Source organism: Herpailurus yagouaroundi, unplaced genomic scaffold, assembly GCF_014898765.1.
Source record: "Herpailurus yagouaroundi ecotype Mexico unplaced genomic scaffold, PumYag 181, whole genome shotgun sequence".
Taxonomy (NCBI): domain Eukaryota; kingdom Metazoa; phylum Chordata; class Mammalia; order Carnivora; family Felidae; genus Herpailurus; species Herpailurus yagouaroundi.
The window spans coordinates 6,737,548-6,757,150 of NW_024412412.1; the positions used below are offsets into that span (position 1 = coordinate 6,737,548).

The following is a 19,603-nucleotide window of genomic DNA, read 5'->3' on the forward strand; positions in this document are numbered from 1 at the left end:
AGGGAGAGAGAGAGAGACAAAGACAGAGTGTGAGCTGGGGAGGGGGAGAGAGATAAGGAGACACAGAATCTGAAGCAGGCTCCAGGCTCTGACCTGTCAGTACAAAGCCCGACGTGGGGCTCGAACCCACAAACCACGAGATCATGACCTGAACCGAAGTTGGACACGTAACCAACTGAGCCGCACAGGTGCCCCTCAACTGTTAAATTGTAAAGTATTCCTGCAGTCGTACCTGGTGTTTATGCCATCTTCTCCGTAAAAGGCGAGGAATAACTTTTAATCTTAGCTAGGTTCTTTACCTCCAACTTTATGTTTGGGTCCTGTTATTTCCTGCCATATCATGAATTTTATGTTACTACTTATAAAATAATAATAACTTCCACTATTCCTCTCTATTTGATCCTCCCAGAACTTAAACGTTGCAGTATCTTCCGATCTTGATTGGATTAAAAATCTTGAATTAAAAAAAGAAAGCAGGGGCACCTGGGTGGCTCACTGGTCAAGTGACCTCCTGATTTTGGCTCAGGTCATGATTTCACATGATTCCTCAGGTCAGGAATTAAAAAAGAACACATGAAAAACTTCTTTCTCAGCCAAGATCCGTCTTGAAAGTCACTCCCTCACTCCTGAGCGTGGCGATGGCTTTCGGGGCTTCAAAACAGCATGGCCCCTCCCTGCACTGCAGACACACACCCAGGAGAAGGCATTCACTCTGTGGCAAAGCCAGTCCTCCGCTGCACGCTGAAATAACGGGGATTCAGCAGGATTAAGCTCCTCCGTGAAGATCAACAGTCGGGCTTTTCTGCTCATTTCTTCAGAACACTCTCCTATCCCAGTGAAGCCCACACGGTCCGCGGCAGTGGTGAGTCTACGCACTGGACTGATGGTCCCTTGAAGACAAAGACCCCAGTCTCTGCTAATACCTGCTGAGCACAGGGTCAGAGCTTCTCAAACTCTCCCCCATTCCAGGACTCCTAACTCCCCAAAGAGCACTCTAATTCCTTCTACAGGCTCCCTTCACAGAGCAAAGCACCTCCTCCTTCCTCCTCCTTGGAGAGATGCTTTTGTTCTCTATTTGGCTAAAAGAGCCTAGGTCCGGGGGCGCCTGGCTGGCTCAGTGGGTCTGGTGTCCAACTCTTGATTTCAGCTCAGGTCATGATCTCGAGGTTTGGAGGATGGAGCCCCGTGTGGGATCTGCACTGACAGCACGTGGAACCTGTTTGAGATTCTCTCTATCCCTCTCTCTCTGCCTCTCCCCTGTTCACACGGGCTCATGTGCTATCTCACAATAAATAAACTTAAAAAAAGAAAAGACAAAAAAAAAAAAAGCCTGGGCCCTTTCCCATCAAACTGCCCCGTGACTCCCTGCATGTGTACTGGGGCAGGTGAAGGGGTCGGTGGGAGAGGCCAGCAGAGCGGAACTCTCCTCACAGGAAAGACATGGCCTGGATGGGACAGTGGTAAGGCTTGCACTTGTCACCCCTACCCCTAAAATTTACAGATCACATATCATACACCTGAGCAAAAGCTGCTTCTCTTTCATGGTTTTAATCACTATCTCAAGTATTTAATTCCTCTTTTCCAGAACATCAGATTAAACTACCAAAAAATAGGTAATTAAGAAGACCTAATTAGTAGCACTGAAAACCATGGAAGAAGGTCAATAGAAGCAGCTGAGTAGGGGCGCCTGGGTGGTGCAGTCGGTTAAGCGTCCGACTTCAGCCAGGTCACGATCTCGCGGTCCGTGAGTTCGAGCCCCGCGTCGGGCTCTGGGCTGATGGCTCAGAGCCTGGAGCCTGTTTCCGATTCTGTGTCTCCCTCTCTCTCTGCCCCTCCCCCGTTCATGCTCTGTCTCTCTCTGTCCCAAAAATAAATAAACGTTGAAAAAAAAAATTAAAAAAAAAAAAAAAGAAGCAGCTGAGTAATTTATCCAATTATGAACAGATGGGCTATCTTTCAACAAAGTCCCACAACAATCCAACCCATCCTTGGTCATTTCCAGAGAAAGGACAAAGGAAATAGATACACACTTGACTGGGAACTAGTTCACAGCCCACTAGGTTAAAAGATCACATAAGAAGAAAGAGAAGATGTGGAATATTAGACTAATTGGTTAAACTGGGTTTTGACTGTTAATATAAAAAATTGCCAATATCCTTAATCAAGGGCACACGAAAATAGTGTACAATTATTTACTAAGCACCAAAGAATACTTTCAACATATAATAACAGACTATAAAACCATTAAGACCTCATCACCTGACTCTGACGTATTTAAGAGGGAATATACGTTGGGAATTAAAAACAAAATTCTAATGAATTTGGGATCTACCCTTCTTTTGGCCCCATTGCTACTGTTGCTCGACTCCTCTCCCTTCTGCTCTTTTCCATCTCTCTGCTGATCCTTTTTTTGCCACCTTCATTTATTCCACTGCTTCTAGCTCATGTCACGCTCTCACTCTTATGTGGTCTTTCAAAGCCCATCGGACCCACTTCCCTCTCCTCAATTTCACAGCTGCTTTTTCTCATCGCTCTCTTTGGCTGTAGCTCCCTGCTTCTCCCTGGTCTCTCTCTTTCCCCTATCCCCCGGCCCCACCTCCACATTCACAGGAACAGAATGAAGATGCCCCTGTCCAGAAGCACGCTTTGTGGTGGCTCATCGGGAATGTAAACAATACCTGACAGGCACAGCCAGCAGGATGGGACGGGACAGAACAAGGGGTGCCACAGGACAGGGGCAGGTGAAAGCCCCAGCAAGGGACTCAGGGCCTCCCTGAGGAACTGACTGTGGAGAGCCCAAGGACCAGCAGGGCCGGCCCCAGAAAGACGCGAGAAGGGAGAGAGGAACTCAGGAGGGGGCTGGGGTCTGCAGGATCCGGAGAGCAGGGCGTCGTGGTGCTGCCCCCTCGGTACCGCGAAGGGCGAGAATGCACCTCGCCAGTGGGGCCTTGACACGCGCGGGGGGCCAGGGAGAGACGGTGAAAAAAACGGAGGCAGAAAAGCGGGCGAAACGGCCTGGGAGGCAGTTTACCGGAAACAGACGCGGATCCAGTGCAGCAGCACAACGTCTTCCGACCAGGCCGGGCTCCCCGCGGGCGGGGCTGGCGGATGCGGGGACTGTCAAGTTAGCGAGGGCCCGGACTCCGGGTGTGGAGGCCGCAACACCCAGACCATCAGCGTGCCAGCTGCAACTAGAAACGCTGAAACCCGCACCGGGAAAAGAGCCCTTCCGTTTGGGAAATCTGCATCCGGGTCGGCCGGAAACGGGGACCTCGGACGGGGCGGGGTCTGGAAGGAAGGGCTTGGGTGTGGCTTATGCAAGCCTCCGCCCCGCCCCCAGGGCGTTTCCGTTCTGCAAGTTCTTCCGCCCGGAGCTTGGGTCCCGGCGTTTGCCTCCAGGTGGCGGGGTGGCCTGTGGCGCCGGGCTGCCCACCCTACGCCACGTTAAATGACTCAGATACGCTAAGGCAAAAGCTTAGCGTTGGCGCGCCGGTAATACCGAATGCGGAGTTGTTTCCTTCGCAACAGCGTGAGAACGGCTTAAATAACCCTTCGTGCGTGCCAGAGTCCCGCGGACCGCGAGAGGCGCTCGGATTGCGGGGACACCCCTGCGGCGGCGTGGGCGGGGCAGGGGCGTCTGCGGCTCCGCCTATCAAATTGTGGTTTCCTTTCCGGTAGAAAGAGTGTGAACGCCAAATTCACTTGTGCGAACCTAGGGGTTCAGCCGGACCACCGCGGAGGGTAGCTAACATTTCTAACATTTCTCCTCCCTGTTCGCGGGGAGGCAGAGGGACACACGGGCCCAGGATTGGGCCATGAGGATGCTCGGCTGAGGCCCTCGTGTTACTGCGCAGGGCTTGAGGTTGATAAATTCACATACCTTTAAGACTGATTGATGTGCAGGCCATTCTGCAAGTTGCCGGAGTTAGTATTTCCTGAATCTGTTGTAATTTCACATTTTTCTTTATTCCGGAGGTACTACTCGAAAGAGCATTTTTAATTTTGAAAAATCAGGGTTTTTTAAATCTGTGTTTTTTTTCTGTCTCCCAATGTTTTGTGTCGAGTATGGGCAAGTATTAATTTTTCATTATTTCTGTATACATCTCACTGAAACGTCTCTTTTTTGACAACACCAAAAAGCATAGTGAAACTGGATTTTCAAAGTTTAGTTGCCTCATTTATACCCTTAATAAATCCTAATGGAAAGTGTGTGAGTGAAAATCTTCATCTGTTTCCTTTGTGAATTCTGACGTTCATGCTAGAGGGAATTTGGCAAGACTAAATCCCAACTATTCAGGCTGAAGGATTTCTCAAAGATTATTTCCAGAGAAGAACCTTTCTGGTTTTCTCGTAACACCTATTTCTCTAGTTTTACATTTTTTTAATATTAAATATTTGGGCTCAAATGGGTTTAAATTCTGGAAGATAACGTTCTCAGGCAGGGCAACAGTAAACACTGTGGAGTTCATATGGAGCGAGTTGGGGGAGCCCTACCCACGATCCCTCCTGGTCTCCAGGGCAGAGATTACTTAATCTGAACTCACCTCCCTCCTCTCATACCTGTGAGGAGCTGGGCACAGATTAAGAAGGGATCAAGGAATCCCGGTACATGAACCTCTCCCCCATTTAGTCTTTCTTTATCCCCCTCTCTCTTTACATGGAAGTCAAGTGATACAGTTCCACCAGTGGAAGCCATCCAGCCTCCAAGCCACCTCCTCCATCAAATCCTCTGGGTTCTGCTTTATACGGAGTGCTTTGGGAGGCCATACATCGACTGAAGTGATTTTTCTTGGGTGCACATGTCGATGTGTATTATTTGGAAGCTCCTTATGAAAAGCTGAGCCCGTAAGATGGTGTCTTAGTAAACCAAGGTCTTCCCACACCTCTGAATCTCTTTCCCTGGCTGGGAATTAGATCCGATGAAAGCTGAGGAGTGAAAAGAAAAGAAATGAGACTGAATTGAAATAATTTCTTCTATTTCTGTTTTCATTATATTATTATTACAGTGAAAAACCATTTTCCAGGCATTCCTTAGAAACACTGCCCTATGTAACCATAATGACTGTAGGAGAATTTTGATGAGGGTCACTCTGATGGCCTGGTGGGTATGTGGCCCCTGTAGACTGGAATGCATGTGTAGGGGTGCCTGTGCCCACATCAACCCAGGGATGATGATGCCTTCCCTCCTGGGGATGTCTCTGGTTCTAGTACATTTGCCCATCAAGTACCCTGAATGTCCTAACATCTGGAAGCCTCCAGCTGAGAGCAGAGACGTGCTATGAGTCAAAGTAGGGAGCTCCTGTGGAATGGAGCAGTTGTTCTGTTGGCTCTAGGGTGGTGGAATGAAGGAGCTTAAGCTTGGAGAATCTGATTTCCGCGTGGGGATGTGAGCACACGAGGGGGTGTAATGTGTGAAGTCTGAATATGGTGCCCCCCAGTGTTGAGACATTTGTTAGCCTTTTGTCCTGAGGTTCTGCTGAGGCCTTTGGAATGCTCAAATACCATTTGTCTCATTGCTTTCATGATGAAAATATGATCATGTGTGGATGTGTATATTAATACTCTCAGCATGCCATGTTGAAAGTGAAGAGAACAACCCAGAGGTAGAAAGTGGGGGATGAAGAACACAAACAGTGAGTTTGTGATGAAAATCCATGGGCTGCTGACCTTGACATCCAGACTCAGTTACACATTTTAGAGGCCCCAGAGCTCTGTGTCCCGGGGGATCTCAAGTCATTTCCAGGGCAGGTCCTCACACACAGGGCAACACAGACTCACCCACAGACACCAGGTTCTCGTCTTAAGTGCCATGTCTCTGTTCGGAGTCCTCAGAGAAGGGATCAGGATGCCCGCGTACTCCTGAGGGAAGTTCACAGTCACTCTTTGAAGGAGCTCTCTTCCTGAGAAAGTATGAATGCCTGCTCAGTCAGGGATTATTTCATTCCGGTATTTATGGAGGAAGAACGACTTTAGCCGATGGAGGAAAGAATGAAGGTTGGCTCTGGAATTGTCTTAAGAGTGTCAGGATTCCAGAGAGCATAGTCAAGTTTTATGGGTTCCTTTTAGGGTGTTTGCGTCTGTTCTGGATGTGAGGCTCGGCTCACCCAAACACTGATGTCACATTGCAGTTCCTCATTAAATGCCTGCATATCTCCTCTGGTCAGGGTGGTCAGAGAGAGCTAGAGTCAGCATCGTTTGGCGTAGGGGTCGCTGAGGAGCACACTCTGATGGCTGAGTCTTCACCTGATTTGTGGACACTCAGTGATGCCCAGTGACATTGGCCATGCATGGGCACAGGACACTGACTGGCCTGTGCCCCTCACAGAACCAATCTCTGCCCCACCTGGCACATGTACGAGCAGAGTTTCCATCTGAAACCCTGCACGTGTGCCCAAGGTCTCCCTAGGAGAGCCCCATGCCCCAGTTCCACTCTCTTCAGCAACCACATGGTTTTTCCACTAACTTGGGCTCTAGAACATTCAACCAGTGACATGGTACTATGGACTGAACTGTGTCCCTCTTCCCCAAACTCATTATGTTGAAGCCCTGCCCTCCAGTGTGATGATGTTTACAGATGGGGTCTCTTGGAGGTAATTAGGGTTAGGTGAGGTCATGAGGGTGTTGGAGGAGGTCACTGAGAGGACATGACCCAGGCTGTAGAAAGCTCCTCGCCCCTTCCCCGTCCTTGGAATGTATGTTCTGCCCACTGTGCCCATACTAGAAACCATTTCAAGGATGCAGCTTTGAGAGTGCAACATGCTGAGACCATCCAATGGTAAATGTGACTGAACCCCTTTAAGGCCTCTATACAAAGATCCTGGTGGCTGGTATTCAGATTGATTCATTTTGCAGCTGCCCAAGTCATGCCTTGCATGTAAGTTCCCTTTGCTTATTAAAACTGTAACCTACCAATCTGGAGTGGTCTTCTCTTTTCTTCGGTCTTTCCCTGACCTCCATGTGTGGAGGCCAGCTTCAAATTTTACCCAGGAACTCCTGAGGTTGTGAACCAACAAACCAACGGAGGGTGGGACCATCATTTGGTTCCCTTCTACGAAGAGGAGGAAGGATAGGACTCTCTGGGAGGTATTTAGGTGTTCCCTGCATCCCCCCCTACTCAATCCAACAGTCCCTTCCACAACACCTGAGGCTGGAGGCTGTCTCCTCTGTCACCCATGGTCACTCTGCTCAGAGGCAGAGTTGACCAAAAGGTGCCGCACGTGGATACGCCAGGATATAGGGACAGCGTTCCTCAGAACTCTTTAAGACGTGAGGACTCTGACCATGAGGGGCTGGCTTCTCAGGAGGCTGGAATGAGGGAGCTGTTGTGAACCTGAGGCTCCACTGTTCATTGTCTAATCTCAGGAAGCCTGTTTGGAGGAACTGGCCTGGAACACAGCTGGACAGTGGAGGACAGGGCACAGTGCAGGCCTGGACAGTATTTAGGTGAGGTCTCCCAAGGAGAGCCTGGAGGTCAGGGGTCGGCATTTGGGCAAGTGTCCTCGTGGTCTTTGGGTCTAAATCCATTTCTGTTGAAGGGATACTGGAGAGTCTGTAAAGCCCTCCCAGATCATACTCCACTGAAGGTCTGGAAGGGGTAGGGACTCCATTTATTTGAGGGATTCTGTCAAGTCTGGATGGATGGGGATCTGGGCAGATCTCTCACCTGGTGCTTTGAGGCTGAGTCTGGAGTCCTGGCCCAATTTATGTGCAGCAGGATGTGGGATGGGATGTGAGTTCATTTCAGGGATACTTGGCTTGTTCCTGGGGACTGAGGAATGGCAGCCTGGGGAACATCCTGAGAGCCGACATCCGGCCTGCCGTCTGCTACCTTGACAATGAGGGAGGGGTCCTGGCTAAAGTATTTGGAACATGGCTGGCGGGGTTTCAGTGACATTCCTTACCTGTATTTTATTCTGTCCATGAGGTGAGGAAGTCAGTTCAGGTCATTTCAGGGGAGACACCATAGGGCAGGGGATCTCATGTGGGCAACTTATGAGAACAGCTTCTAGAACAGATTTCTTCCTTGTGTGCAGGCACATCCACCTGCTTGGATGCTGTAGAAGATGCCATGTATACAATATATACTAGGATTTCCTCTCAATCAAATTGAAAAGAAATGAACCAAATAAAAATTCATGGAACATAAAACATTAAATTTAACAGTTAAAGAAATATGAACGATCATTTTGGTATGAAAAGCAAACAGCCTCAGTGCTGGTTGGGAAAACAGATATTATAATATTAACTTCATACAGTTTCTCTACCAAACTGGAAAATGTAAAAGTTCTTAATATTGTCTTTTGTTAACTAATTAGAAGCAAACTCGTGTATATACTGTTTTGGGGAATTGTACACAGTTAATGCTGTTTTGAAGCGGTTTGATGACTAATGTGTTTTGATGGACAATTTGGAAAGATTTATCATTACTTATAAGATATTCTTATACACAGGATTCTACCTTTTGGAGCCTGCTTAACTCACTTCCATATAATATAATTATGGGATCCAATCACATGTGATCGAATTCTCTGGAAATAATATACAGTAATTGTTCACCATTTATAAGCATTGAAAAATGTTAATATACACGTGTGTAAACTTTTAACAACATATATTTTATGTAAGTAAAAACATTACATTTGTTATACACTTTTTTTTATGTTTATTTTTTATTTTATTTATTTATTTATTTATTTATTTTTTCAACGTTTATTTATTTTTTGGGACAGAGAGAGACAGAGCATGAACGGGGGAGGGGCAGAGAGAGAGGGAGACACAGAATTGGAAACAGGCTCCAGGCTCTGAGCCATCAGCCCAGAGCCCGACGCGGGGCTCGAACTCATGGACCGCGAGATCGTGACCTGGCTGAAGTCGGACGCTTAACCGACTGCGCCACCCAGGCGCCCCTAATGTTTATTTTTTAAAGCGAGAGAGAGAGAGCATGCACAAGTGGAGGAGGTGCAGAGAAAAAGGGGGACAGAGGATCCAAAGCAGGATTTGTGCTGACAGCAGAGCGCCCGATCTGGGGCTCAAAGTCACGAACCATGAGATCGTGACCTGAGTGGAAGTTGGACGCTTAACTGACTGAGCCACCCAGGCGCCCCTGTTAATACGCTTTATGTTTCACTCTGCACCTTACCTTCTGACTCAAACAATTGTTCCTGAAAAATCTCCCTGTGGGTCCATGTAGCTCTGGTTCATTAAAGCTCACCAAGGTTTACTATTTATTTGTGTAGATGCACTGGATTTTTCTCTTCTAGCCCTTGTTAGCTGACATTTGTAAAGTTCCATGTCCCTTCCAATAGAATTGTAGCCATGGGTATTGCCGGGCAAATGTCGTTGTTAATGTGAACAGAAATTAAGGACCAGGATGCCCACACCATCACGCTCCGGCATTTTCGCACAGACTCCAATTCCAAGCATTACTGCTACCTTAATGTCTGGCTGCTTGTCTCCTGATCCTCTCCAGCCTGGAAATCCCAGATGTCTGCGTTCATGCATCTCAGTGTGTCGCAGGGGGCGAAACAGGCACGTGTGAGAGGTCCATGGGTTTCCTGAAGGACTCAGGAAATTCTGCAGTTTCCCTGGGAGGGCGGGTCGCCAAGCTGCCTTCGAGGGCATCACACACCTTTCCAGCTCTCCAACAGGGATCCAGAATATTTCCAGAGTGTCAAGTTGGGCCGAGAACACTGTTACTGGATCTCAGTTGTCAGAAATGTCAGGTTCTGGACTCTAAGCTGATGCAGACAACTCTGAGGAAGCTCCTGGCCCCAAGAGTTCACCATCTCCAGCCTTTTCAGGAGGACAAGAGCAGTTCCTACATCCACAAATGTAGGTAGAAAAGTCTAGTGGCCCTGGAGGGCCAGAAATGGCCTCCTTGGGTCACTGCAGCCAGGACAATGTGCCTGGTCCCTCAGGACACACCTCACAGCACAGGCACCTGCAGGGATGGTGGGTGTGTATGTGGGGGTGGGGGGAGCTCTCAGTAATCATCGTTGCTATTCATCTAATGAAAGGTGGCAGATAACGTTTCTGTGGGAAGTGGCAATTGGGACAACTTTATAAGATATTAATACGACGTAGCCTAGAACATAGGAAAAATTATTCCTGACTCATTTACATCTCCATAAAAACCTCCAACATTAAGGCAGAGGATCACTTGCTCCTTATTTTTAAGTAAACCATTTACCTGCACTCTCTCTAACCACAAAGGTCTATGAATTCAAATATCATCTTTCTATAGAGCACAAACACATTTTTGAATGTATTTAATCCCAAATTAAATGAATCCCAAACCTGACCAAGGCCAGGCAACGTGCACACACACCTGCAGTCCCAGATGCACACGCTTACCCCATATACCCACCAGATGAACCACAAAATGTGTGATCAACATGCCCGAAGCTATGTAGATGGCACATCCCACTGCTCCTTGAGAATGCACCATTGAACTTATTTTGACAACCTGCCAAAAACTGAACTTACTTTGACAACACTAAATACCAGTAGTAAATAGGTGAAAAGAAAAACCTACCCACGCATCAGGCAAATCCATTCCCAATGCAGTTCTTCCAGGTCCCTGAACATGGGTCACGTATTACAAAAATGGAAGCGCCCCCCCATCCATCATCAGCTGACTTTCCACACACCACAACTGGAAAATCCTCAGACCCAGAAGTAAGACCCGCTCCTCTCCAGAAATTCTGCCGTGGAGACCTACAGCCCAATACCCAGTAAACACTTATGCATGCTGCATGCAATGTCCATGAACATGTGCAGAAAGACAGCGCCCCGCCTGCCTAGACAACCACAAGCCACGTCACAAAATACGTCCTGTGTATGAGCTCACCTGGAATATTGTCGCCGCTACCTGCGGGCACAACCACAAACCTTCTGTCTTCACCTCCTCATCCACGAGTAACTGTGTGTGTGCGAGCGTACATATGCTCGTGTGTCAACAGCTGGACAGAGATGACTGGGATACATATGGAGACCCGTTATTCTTCTTGTTACCCCTGGAGCTCCTCCCGACGCGGGACTTGCCAGCGTGCATTGCCACCTGTACATACCTGCATGGTTGAGCAGGTGGTTTTTCCGTTCAGGATTTCCCGTGCTGTATTCGACTAGTGAATCATGACAACATTGGAAGGCAGGGGGAATTCTGTTTTCCTGAGGTTGGATTCAGGCTTTGGCCGGGATTGTTCGGGAGGAATTTCCACTGGTCCAAGGCACAGTCGTCTGGTTTCTGTTTCTTCCACGTGCTCCTCCAACTCAAGAACTTGGACGCAGGAGTGTCCTTCAGGCAACAAAACTGTTCCTTTCTCTCTGGAATGGCAGTAGAGTTCTTCTCCTTCCTCTAGAGACTCCCCAGGTTTTCCTAAGTTCATTTCTGACTTCAAGGAGCCACCACTGTACGCATTTGATTTGCACAAAGGGTGTCCTAGGACTGCATGAGCCTCTGGAAGTTTTCTAAGTACCCTCAGGTGTGTAAGGCTGGAGATCCACTGCAAGCCTCAGAGAGGGCTTCCTGCCCGTCTGAGCAACCTCAGAATTCTCTAAGTCCTCTAGGGAGGCTCCAGAACCATGGGTGCTGGCCTGTTTTGCCCCTGCTGGTGGAGAAGTACAGGATGATGCCCTCCCCAGGCTTCGGTGAATACTGGTATGGAGATACCTTCACCATAATGGGGCCGGGGAAAACCAGATGGCAGCAGGCTAGCCACGGGGGTGAGAGCTGATGGAGCGCTGGGGGCTTGATGTCCCTTGTAAGTAGAGCTTCTGAGACCTGGAGGGGGCGATGTGGGGCTGGTACTGCTTTCTCACTGGAGCGCTGCCCCGCCATCCATGTGGCAAAACTATGAAAGCCTCTGAGTGGCCTGTGGCAGGCAGGATCTGGACCAGTGTCCCTCATCAATGCCCGGCAGTAATGCGTCCCAGAGTGGCGCGCGAGGCCTCGCTTTCACGCGTGGCCTCGTGTGGCTTGTTGCCTTTTCCCTGCTACTGCCCTTCTTTGCCCTCCCAGGACCACATTTCACGGCGCGGTCCTAGGACTCTGCCTCCAAACTACACCACGGGGCCCTATATCAATCAGTACGTTGTCAGATACTCAAAGAAATATATGCTCAATCTCCGTCTCTTTACGTTAACAATATCTTCATTGAAATGACTAATACTTGTGTATTAGTGTATTAGTGTACTAATACTTGTGTATTAGTCATTAGGATCATCCCTGTGATTGTTACTGTTACTCCCCATGTATTATTATGGTTATCATGGATCTTTTGTGTGATTGTTATGTAATGTTGTGTAAAGCTTCTCAGTTTGTGAAAGCTGTCCAGGCTACTGCAGATGATTAGAAGAGTAACCCGAAGACGTACATACACCCAGCACCTCGGGGCTCCTGTACTGTCTTGTCTGGTGCTAATTCAAAGGATGGGCCCCCTGAAATATTCCAGGTTCCTTCTGGATGCAAGGACCTGTCCATACCAGCAGGGGGGGGGGGGGACTTGGAAAGGACACCCTCGTCTTATCTTAGGCTCTGGAAAATATTAGACACATCGTCCACATGCCAGCAACTCTATAGGCAGACCTGCAGCCCCTAGAGAAGGCTTCCTTGCATCAACTGGGCCACCTAAAATTTCTCTAAATAAACTCAGGTCCACAAGCCCCTTATGCCAGCAGGGATGGGTCGTGAACAGTTTCTGTTACCCAACTGAGATCCCAGGGGGAATCAACTCAGGGCCCAGGAAACACTCCTTTGTAACTGGAACGGGCCCATGTGTTCACCAGAGCCTCCGAAAAAATTTTAAGACTGTTCAGGAGCCCATGGATCCACTGCCACAGGCAAAGGATGCTCACAGAGTGCTTTCCAGAATTCCCGAGCTTCTGGAAATTTTCTAAGTCTCCTCAGGTGTCCAGGGATGGCTGGAGCTATACAAAAATGCACTGAGCAGGTGACTGGCCTGTTGGAGCAAACACAGAATCTTCTAGCAAAGCCGGGAACCACTGGTTTTGTCTGTCTCGCCGCTGCAGGTAGGGGAGAATGGAGGGTGACAACCCCTCCAGCAGCCTTTGGAGGAGATACAAGTACCCAGATGTCCCAGCCATAGAGGGCCACGGAAGAGCAGATAGCAGAAGGGCAGCCAGATGGTTTGGGACGACACAATGCTAGGGGCTTATTGTTTGTCAGAGTCCGTGCTTCTGGGCGCCGTATGTAGGTCTGGAGCCCTGCCTTCTTGGGACGGGGCCCTGCCCCATCAGCCGGCTGTCTCCTCTCCCCAAAGCTGCTGGGTGTTGGCTGGCCTGGATGCTCAGGGCTTGGGGTTCCTTTCGGGTTCCCCGTGTTTGCACACGCCTACTTCCAGCTGATTTTCTTCTCTTTCTGGCTAGTCACCTCTGCCTCCTGGGACTCCAAACTACCTCATGAGGCCCAGTATCTGTACCTACATTCACTAAGGGAAATCTCTCCTCTGTGTCTCAAGTCCATAGGTTTACTATTATTGTCAATATAATCAATAGGTATGAGTGTCAGTATCACATGCTTATCATCATGATTGCTGATACGCATCGGTTTTTATTATGACTGATTATTATTGTTATTACCGATTATAATTGTGATGCTATCTTACAGCATGGCATATAGCTTCTCTATTCAGGAAGGGCATCTGGCTGCCAGACACGACTACAAGGGTCCCCTACAGACACACAGACACACAGCCGCCTCAACTGAGGTGTCACAAGGGCACCCAAAGACTACCCAAGCTCCTGGAAGCATTCCTAGTCCCTTCAGTGGCCCCAGAAATCCTGTTACCACGCTGGAAGGCACAGGAATGTCCACCTGCCTGCCTGAGTGACTTCGGGGTTTTCTAAGTCCTACAGGAAGCCCTCAGTGTCCTATAAGTTGACTACAAAATTATAACCCATGGGGCGCCTGGGTGGCTCAGTCAGTTAAGCATCTGACTTCAGCTCAGGTCATGATGTCATGGTTCGTGAGTGTGAGCCCCACGTCTGCAATGACAGTGCAGAACCTGCTTGGGATTCTCGCTCTTTCCTCTCTCTCTGCCCCTCCTCCCTCTCAAAATAAATAAATAAACTTAAAAAAGTCATAATCAATAAGAAAAAATAGATGAATACTGTTACTAAGAAAATACTCGTAAGAATAATAATGACTAACAATGAAAATGAAATGATAATCAACATAATGATTATAATAACACCACCACTACTAATGACAAGAACAATAAACCTAAGGTAATGGGAGGTGAGAGTACAGACACCCCTGTATGAATGGCAAGGGACCAGTTTCTGGCCTCATGGGATAGTTTGAGGCCAGAGTCCAAGGTCTGAACAAAGAAAAAAAATTAAGGCAGAAAGTAGCAGCAGAGGAAAAGAGAGAGCCGAGGAGAAGGATGTGAGTGAACTTGGGAGCTCCGTGCACAAAGTTCAGAGGGGTGTCCTGAGGAAAACAGAGGGACTTCAGTCCTGGGCCTGCCCATCACTGCACACCCACCGGGTTTCAGAAGTTCTGCCTTCTGGATGACGGGGCTGGGCTCCAAGCAGGGAAGGCAGGAGCCAGACCCACCCTCCGCACATAGAGGCCCCGACTATACCTACGTTAGGTCCCAGCATTGCCTCAGCTCTCGCTGCCTGGATGCCCTTCCAACAGCTCTTCCCCACAGAACCCTGGGGGACTTGTTTGGGGGAGGCGGGGCAGGGCAACTGCAGGGGGGCTGTGGGAAGGTGTCCTCAATGCTGTTCCTGGACCAGCAGGGGGCGACAGACCAACACAAGTAGTTCAAGGATGCCCTGACCTACTTCATGAAGGCCATCCTTGCTCAGGCCAGAGGGTCATCATCTCTGTGCCTTCCAGGGCAGTAGCTGCATTTCCAAAACACCTGAAGGTACTTAGACAATTTCCAGAGGTTCAGAAAGGCCTAGGACACTCTTCGGGTGTGGCAATGGCAGTTTCTGGGCTCTGAGCAGACATCAAATTCCAAGGAGGCACATGCCGGTATAGACACCCTGTCCATCCTTCCCAGGACAACAGGGCAGTTCCCAGGACCCTGAGTAGACTTAGAAGAAAATTTTGTGATAGATCTTCCTGGGTCATCGATGCCAGAACAAGAGGTGCTGGCATCGTGAGGGGACTTGCAAATTTTTAGGGGTTCAGCAGATCAAGAGTGCTCCCCCTGGACACCCTGTCTGCCTACAGAAGAGTCTTGGGAATGCCATGGATGCCATTCGTGACCCGTCCACGCCTGCAGGAGCAGATCCTGTGCCCCAGAGTCAGCTTAGAGCATTTAGTGCTGACTTGGATGTGACAAGGAGACAGGACAGCAAACGTGGTTGCTGGGTCCTCAGGGGTATTGCTACATTTTTCCAGAGGCTCTGGAAGTGCAAGGACACCCAGGCAGTGGAGTGAGAGTGAGGTTGCAGCTGGCATGTGCGTGTCTGAAATCATCTTCAGTAAATCATGCAGCCTTAATCAACAGTCAGCCTCTCTTCAGTGTTGCATAACCCCACAAAAATGACCCACAGTAAGAATGGTAATAATTAATAAAAATTAATGGTGAATAACAATCAGAACTATCATGATAATGAACAAAGTGACAGAAATACTAATGAATTTATAGTTACAGTTATATTAAACTAAGGAGGTAGCGATCATGGTATATCCTCCTCTACGTGAATGACGAGGCACGCATATGGGGTGGGTTGGAGTCAGAGTCCTAAGGCTGCACCACTCCCTGTGTTCCACGGTTGTACATGTGAGCCACAGGAGGGAGAGGGTAGCTGTCTGCGGGCATGTGTGAGCACAGAGACCCGTGCATGGACCTCTTCAGGAGAAGAATACTGAGCGGAGGGTGAAGGGCTCTGGTCCTGCACTGTTGTCAATCACAAAACCCAAACATGAGGTTTATCCTAAGACACGCGAACTTAGGATTTTCTGATATTGGAGCTACAAAGAAGCTTTGAGAATATTCAAGTTGACACCTTCCAATGAGTATTCCAGAATAAATTTCAGAGTAATTACCGGGGAGCCTTGTTCAAGCAGACTTCCAGGCTCCACCCCACCCTACCACACTGAAAATGTTGAGAGTGCATCTACACGTCCACATTAAACAGCAACTTTCCCTGTTAGTCACACACACAATAACGATTAAGAGACCCCCGATGTGGATGCAACAGATCCAGATCTGTACGGGCGCTGTGGACATCCGAGGAAGACAATCTTCCTGCCAACGTCCATACGCCTAGTTAGTAGCAGGTCTGGAGATCCAGCACCTCCATCCAGACCTTATGTCTCCGCGTTCAGTGGCATGTCACTGCCCCGCATTGTTCCATTTCACGAGGAGCGTTTGAAAGTAAATGACCATGTGATTCACGCTTCAAGGAGCAAAGTGTGATCCCCACAAGTAAGAAGCCCACACCTTCGTGGGGGAAGTATGCGTGTGTTAAGCAGACTAACACACGGGGTGGTAAGCACCGTCCCAGGAGCAGGGCACCGAGGGCATTCAGACCAGGAGCGAGCGCGGTGGTTATTATTAGGAAAGCCTGGGCAGCATTCACCGACAAAATGTCTAGTCACTAACTAACCCGACTGGTTTCTCCTTGTAACTTGATATAGATGGCTCTGTTCCTACACTCTGATCTGCCGCCAAGGTGTTTGGAGCTTCTGTCCCCATTTAATAAGATTTTCTGATCAAACGGTGCACCCACGTCCTCCTACTGAACTGAGTGTCCACCGAACAAGGATGCCCAGTCTTCCCTTGAAGGCAATTGTGTATGCGTAGAACACCTGGGTCCATGAATATCCCTAATACAATGGGAGGCACGCCTAGTCTCGGTGAATCCCGACTTTCCCAGCGAAGCCTGGGTTTTAAGGGACTGCTTACTGCGAATAGGTAGACAGTACTTTAGGTTGGTGGGGAGGGTACGGCTTATAAAGTGGCTGCAACTTGGTTCCAGGAGAGCTACTCTGGAGGAAGCAGCGGGGGCGAGATTCGGGTGTGCAGGGGCTGGGGGTGGGAAGCTGGTCCAGTTTATCAGATATTGTCAGGCTCCCACAGTAGGGGAGGCCCTTACCAGGAAGCAGGCATGCCACGGAAGATATGATGGCCCCTGATTCCCAAGAAGTCACAGGCCAGTCACTTTGGTGGCTGTAGAGCCCAGGAGAGAGTCACCAAGCCCCAAAACAGAGCTGTGGCACAGGATGAAGGAGAGCTTCCCTAAGTGAGAGGTGGCAGAGGAATAAGGCATGACCAAAAGAGTGACAAAAGCCCAAGGCAACACAAGGTTGGGATGCTTCAGGCCCTCCGCCCTGCAGAAGCAGGCTTTGGATGGAAAATCACGGCAGCAGTATGGTACTGGGAGTGTCTGAGGCTGCCTCTCCAGGGCTTTCATTGCATCTTGCCCTTAGTAATAATGTGTGTGTGTGCATGTGTGTGAAGTATATCCACCGTTCCACACGCACGAGGGTTTGGCGTGAACAACAGTCTGGAATCATACCTCTGGGTCTGGGGTCAAGCTACTCCATCCCACTGTGAAGAGCTAATATGTAAAAGCCTGGCTGAGCTCATTATGACTTAACTTGAAAACGTTTCTCTTATTTAAAGGGAAGAATAAGTATTCTTTTATTTATTTATTTTAAATGTTTATCTTTAAGACAGAGGGGGAGGCAAAGAGAGAGGGAGACACAGAATCTGAAGCAGGCTCCAGGCTCTGAGCCGTCAGCCCAGAGCCCGACGTGGGGTGGGGCTCAAACTCACAAACTGCGAGATCATGACCTGAGCCACCCAGGTGCCCCAGAATAAGTATTCTTTTAAACGATGCAGAAGTATTTTCTTACCAAAACAAAAGAGCATTTATCCTTGTTACAATGAGCAGAGAAGCTATGTATGACAGGTGCAGATACCATAAAATCATTCACTGTCGTTGACAAGGTCTCGATGCTCTAGTCTATTGTTTGTATTTTATAGAGGAAAAGTCAAGGCTGTGAAAAGTGAGGGCCTCAGCATAAGAGACTCTTAAAAACTGAGAACAAACTGAGGGTTGATGGGGGGTGGGAGGGCGGGGAGGGTGGGTGATGGGTACTGAGGAGGGCAGCTTTTGGGATGAGCACTGGGTGTTGTATGGAAACCAATTTGACAATAAACTTCATATATTGAAAAAAAAAAGTGAGGGCCTCCCCCAGGCTGCAGGAGGGAGCTAACTGTCACTCAAGGCTTGGTCTTCACCTCCTCCCCGCCAGGGCTCCACTGTCCTGCCTCCTTTCTCGGACTCCCGGACCTGGTGAGAGGTGAAGCCATATCCGAGGACATTAACTCAGGAGCACACAGAGCTGGGGACTTCAGCTTAAAATGTCCACGTGGCATTGCCACAGACCCGTCTGACTGGTACTTACTAAGCGGCCATCCTCACTAACCAGATGGGTTGCATGGAAGATAGGAAATGAAGTCTTACAGCTTCCAAATTTTGAAAACTAATTCTTTTTTGTTTTGTTTTCAGTCACTCAACCAAAAGAAAGGAAAGTAGTGTCGTGTTTAGAAAAGCAGAGGCAAACCCGTTTCTGATACCTGTGCTGGGTGCACTGGGATCTCTCCTGCTGCCCTCAGGGGTCATTTGCAGCGGGACTGAAGCTTTTCCTTGGGAAGCCAGGAGAAGGGAGGGGGATACCGAGCGGAAGCATGAAGGGGAAATACAATGGGGCTGAGAACACAGTTTCACCTCTGTCCCGCTCCCGCCCTCACCCAATCATCGAGCTTGGCCAAGGTGCTTCTTTTTCCCTTGGCCTCATTTCCTCACCTGGAAGTTGACTAAGCAGACCAGATCCTCTTTGATGTGCATGGTGACTCTAGCTTCTGTTTTGAAAGCAAAAAGCTAGATATGACATTGTGCAATCTACAAGATTCACTAGCAAAGAACACTTTAAAAAAGTAAGAAAAATGCCTTTGGGGTGCCTGGGTGGCATCCGGGCTTCAGCTCAGGTCATGATCTTGCAGTTTATGGGTTCGGGTCCCGAGCTGAGCTCTGTACTAAAAGCTCGGAGCTTGGAGCCGTGTCTCCCTATCTCTCTGCCCCTCTCCCCCCTCTCAAAAATAAATAAGTAGTAAAAAAAAAAAAATTTGTTTTTAATTCAGGGAGTCTTATAAATATTATAATAACCCTCCTTTCTGCACAGCCAGGGGCAAATTCAAGATCTGTGAGCACCCAAATGGCTCCTGCCAGGAATTTTGCCTTGAAAAAGAAGTCCATGCTGGGCAATGTTTAAATGGCCTAACATGCTGCCTGCCCGTGGGGAATGAGCCCTTCATCGAGCCTACAACACCCAAGGAAAGATGAATTCTTTTTGAAGCTTTGTGTTTCTTTTGACGTTTTATTCTCTCTTCTGTGTTCTCTCTCTCTCTCTCTCTTTCTGTCTTCTCACAGGGATTCTTATGGAGTCCTCAATAAATAATAAAGCAAAACCAGCAAGCACAAGACCAACTCCAAAAGTTCATCTTGTACATTTGCACTCCATCACTGTTTGGTCCCCATCTTTCTGTCGGGTGTGGACAAGCTTCTAGTTAAGTGACCAGGGTTGGGTGGGGGAGCTGTGATCATACCT

General features: G+C 48.7%; 2 protein-coding genes across 10 annotated transcripts in view; one reads left to right on the forward strand and one right to left on the reverse strand.

The window, feature by feature from the left end:
* LOC121039624 (zinc finger protein 705A-like) overlaps positions 1 to 7,926 on the reverse strand; it is a 35,505-nt gene extending 27,579 nt beyond the window's left edge. For 4 of the 9 annotated variants that reach the window (XM_040489848.1, XM_040489839.1, XM_040489841.1 and 1 more), the window contains exon 1: positions 3,032 to 3,257. The gene's annotated coding sequence lies outside the window, so the exon portion shown is untranslated. The other 5 variants (XM_040489843.1, XM_040489847.1, XM_040489849.1 and 2 more) reach the window with 5 other exon arrangements.
* A 10,757-nt stretch (positions 7,927 to 18,683) lies between these two features.
* Positions 18,684 to 19,350, forward strand: DEFB108B (defensin beta 108B). Its single transcript, XM_040490418.1, has 2 exons — positions 18,684 to 18,768; positions 19,178 to 19,350. Exons 1-2 carry the CDS (start codon positions 18,684 to 18,686, stop codon positions 19,336 to 19,338), a joined length of 246 nt encoding a protein of 81 aa, XP_040346352.1. The 3' UTR covers positions 19,339 to 19,350.
* Positions 19,351 to 19,603: the final 253 nt, after the last annotated feature.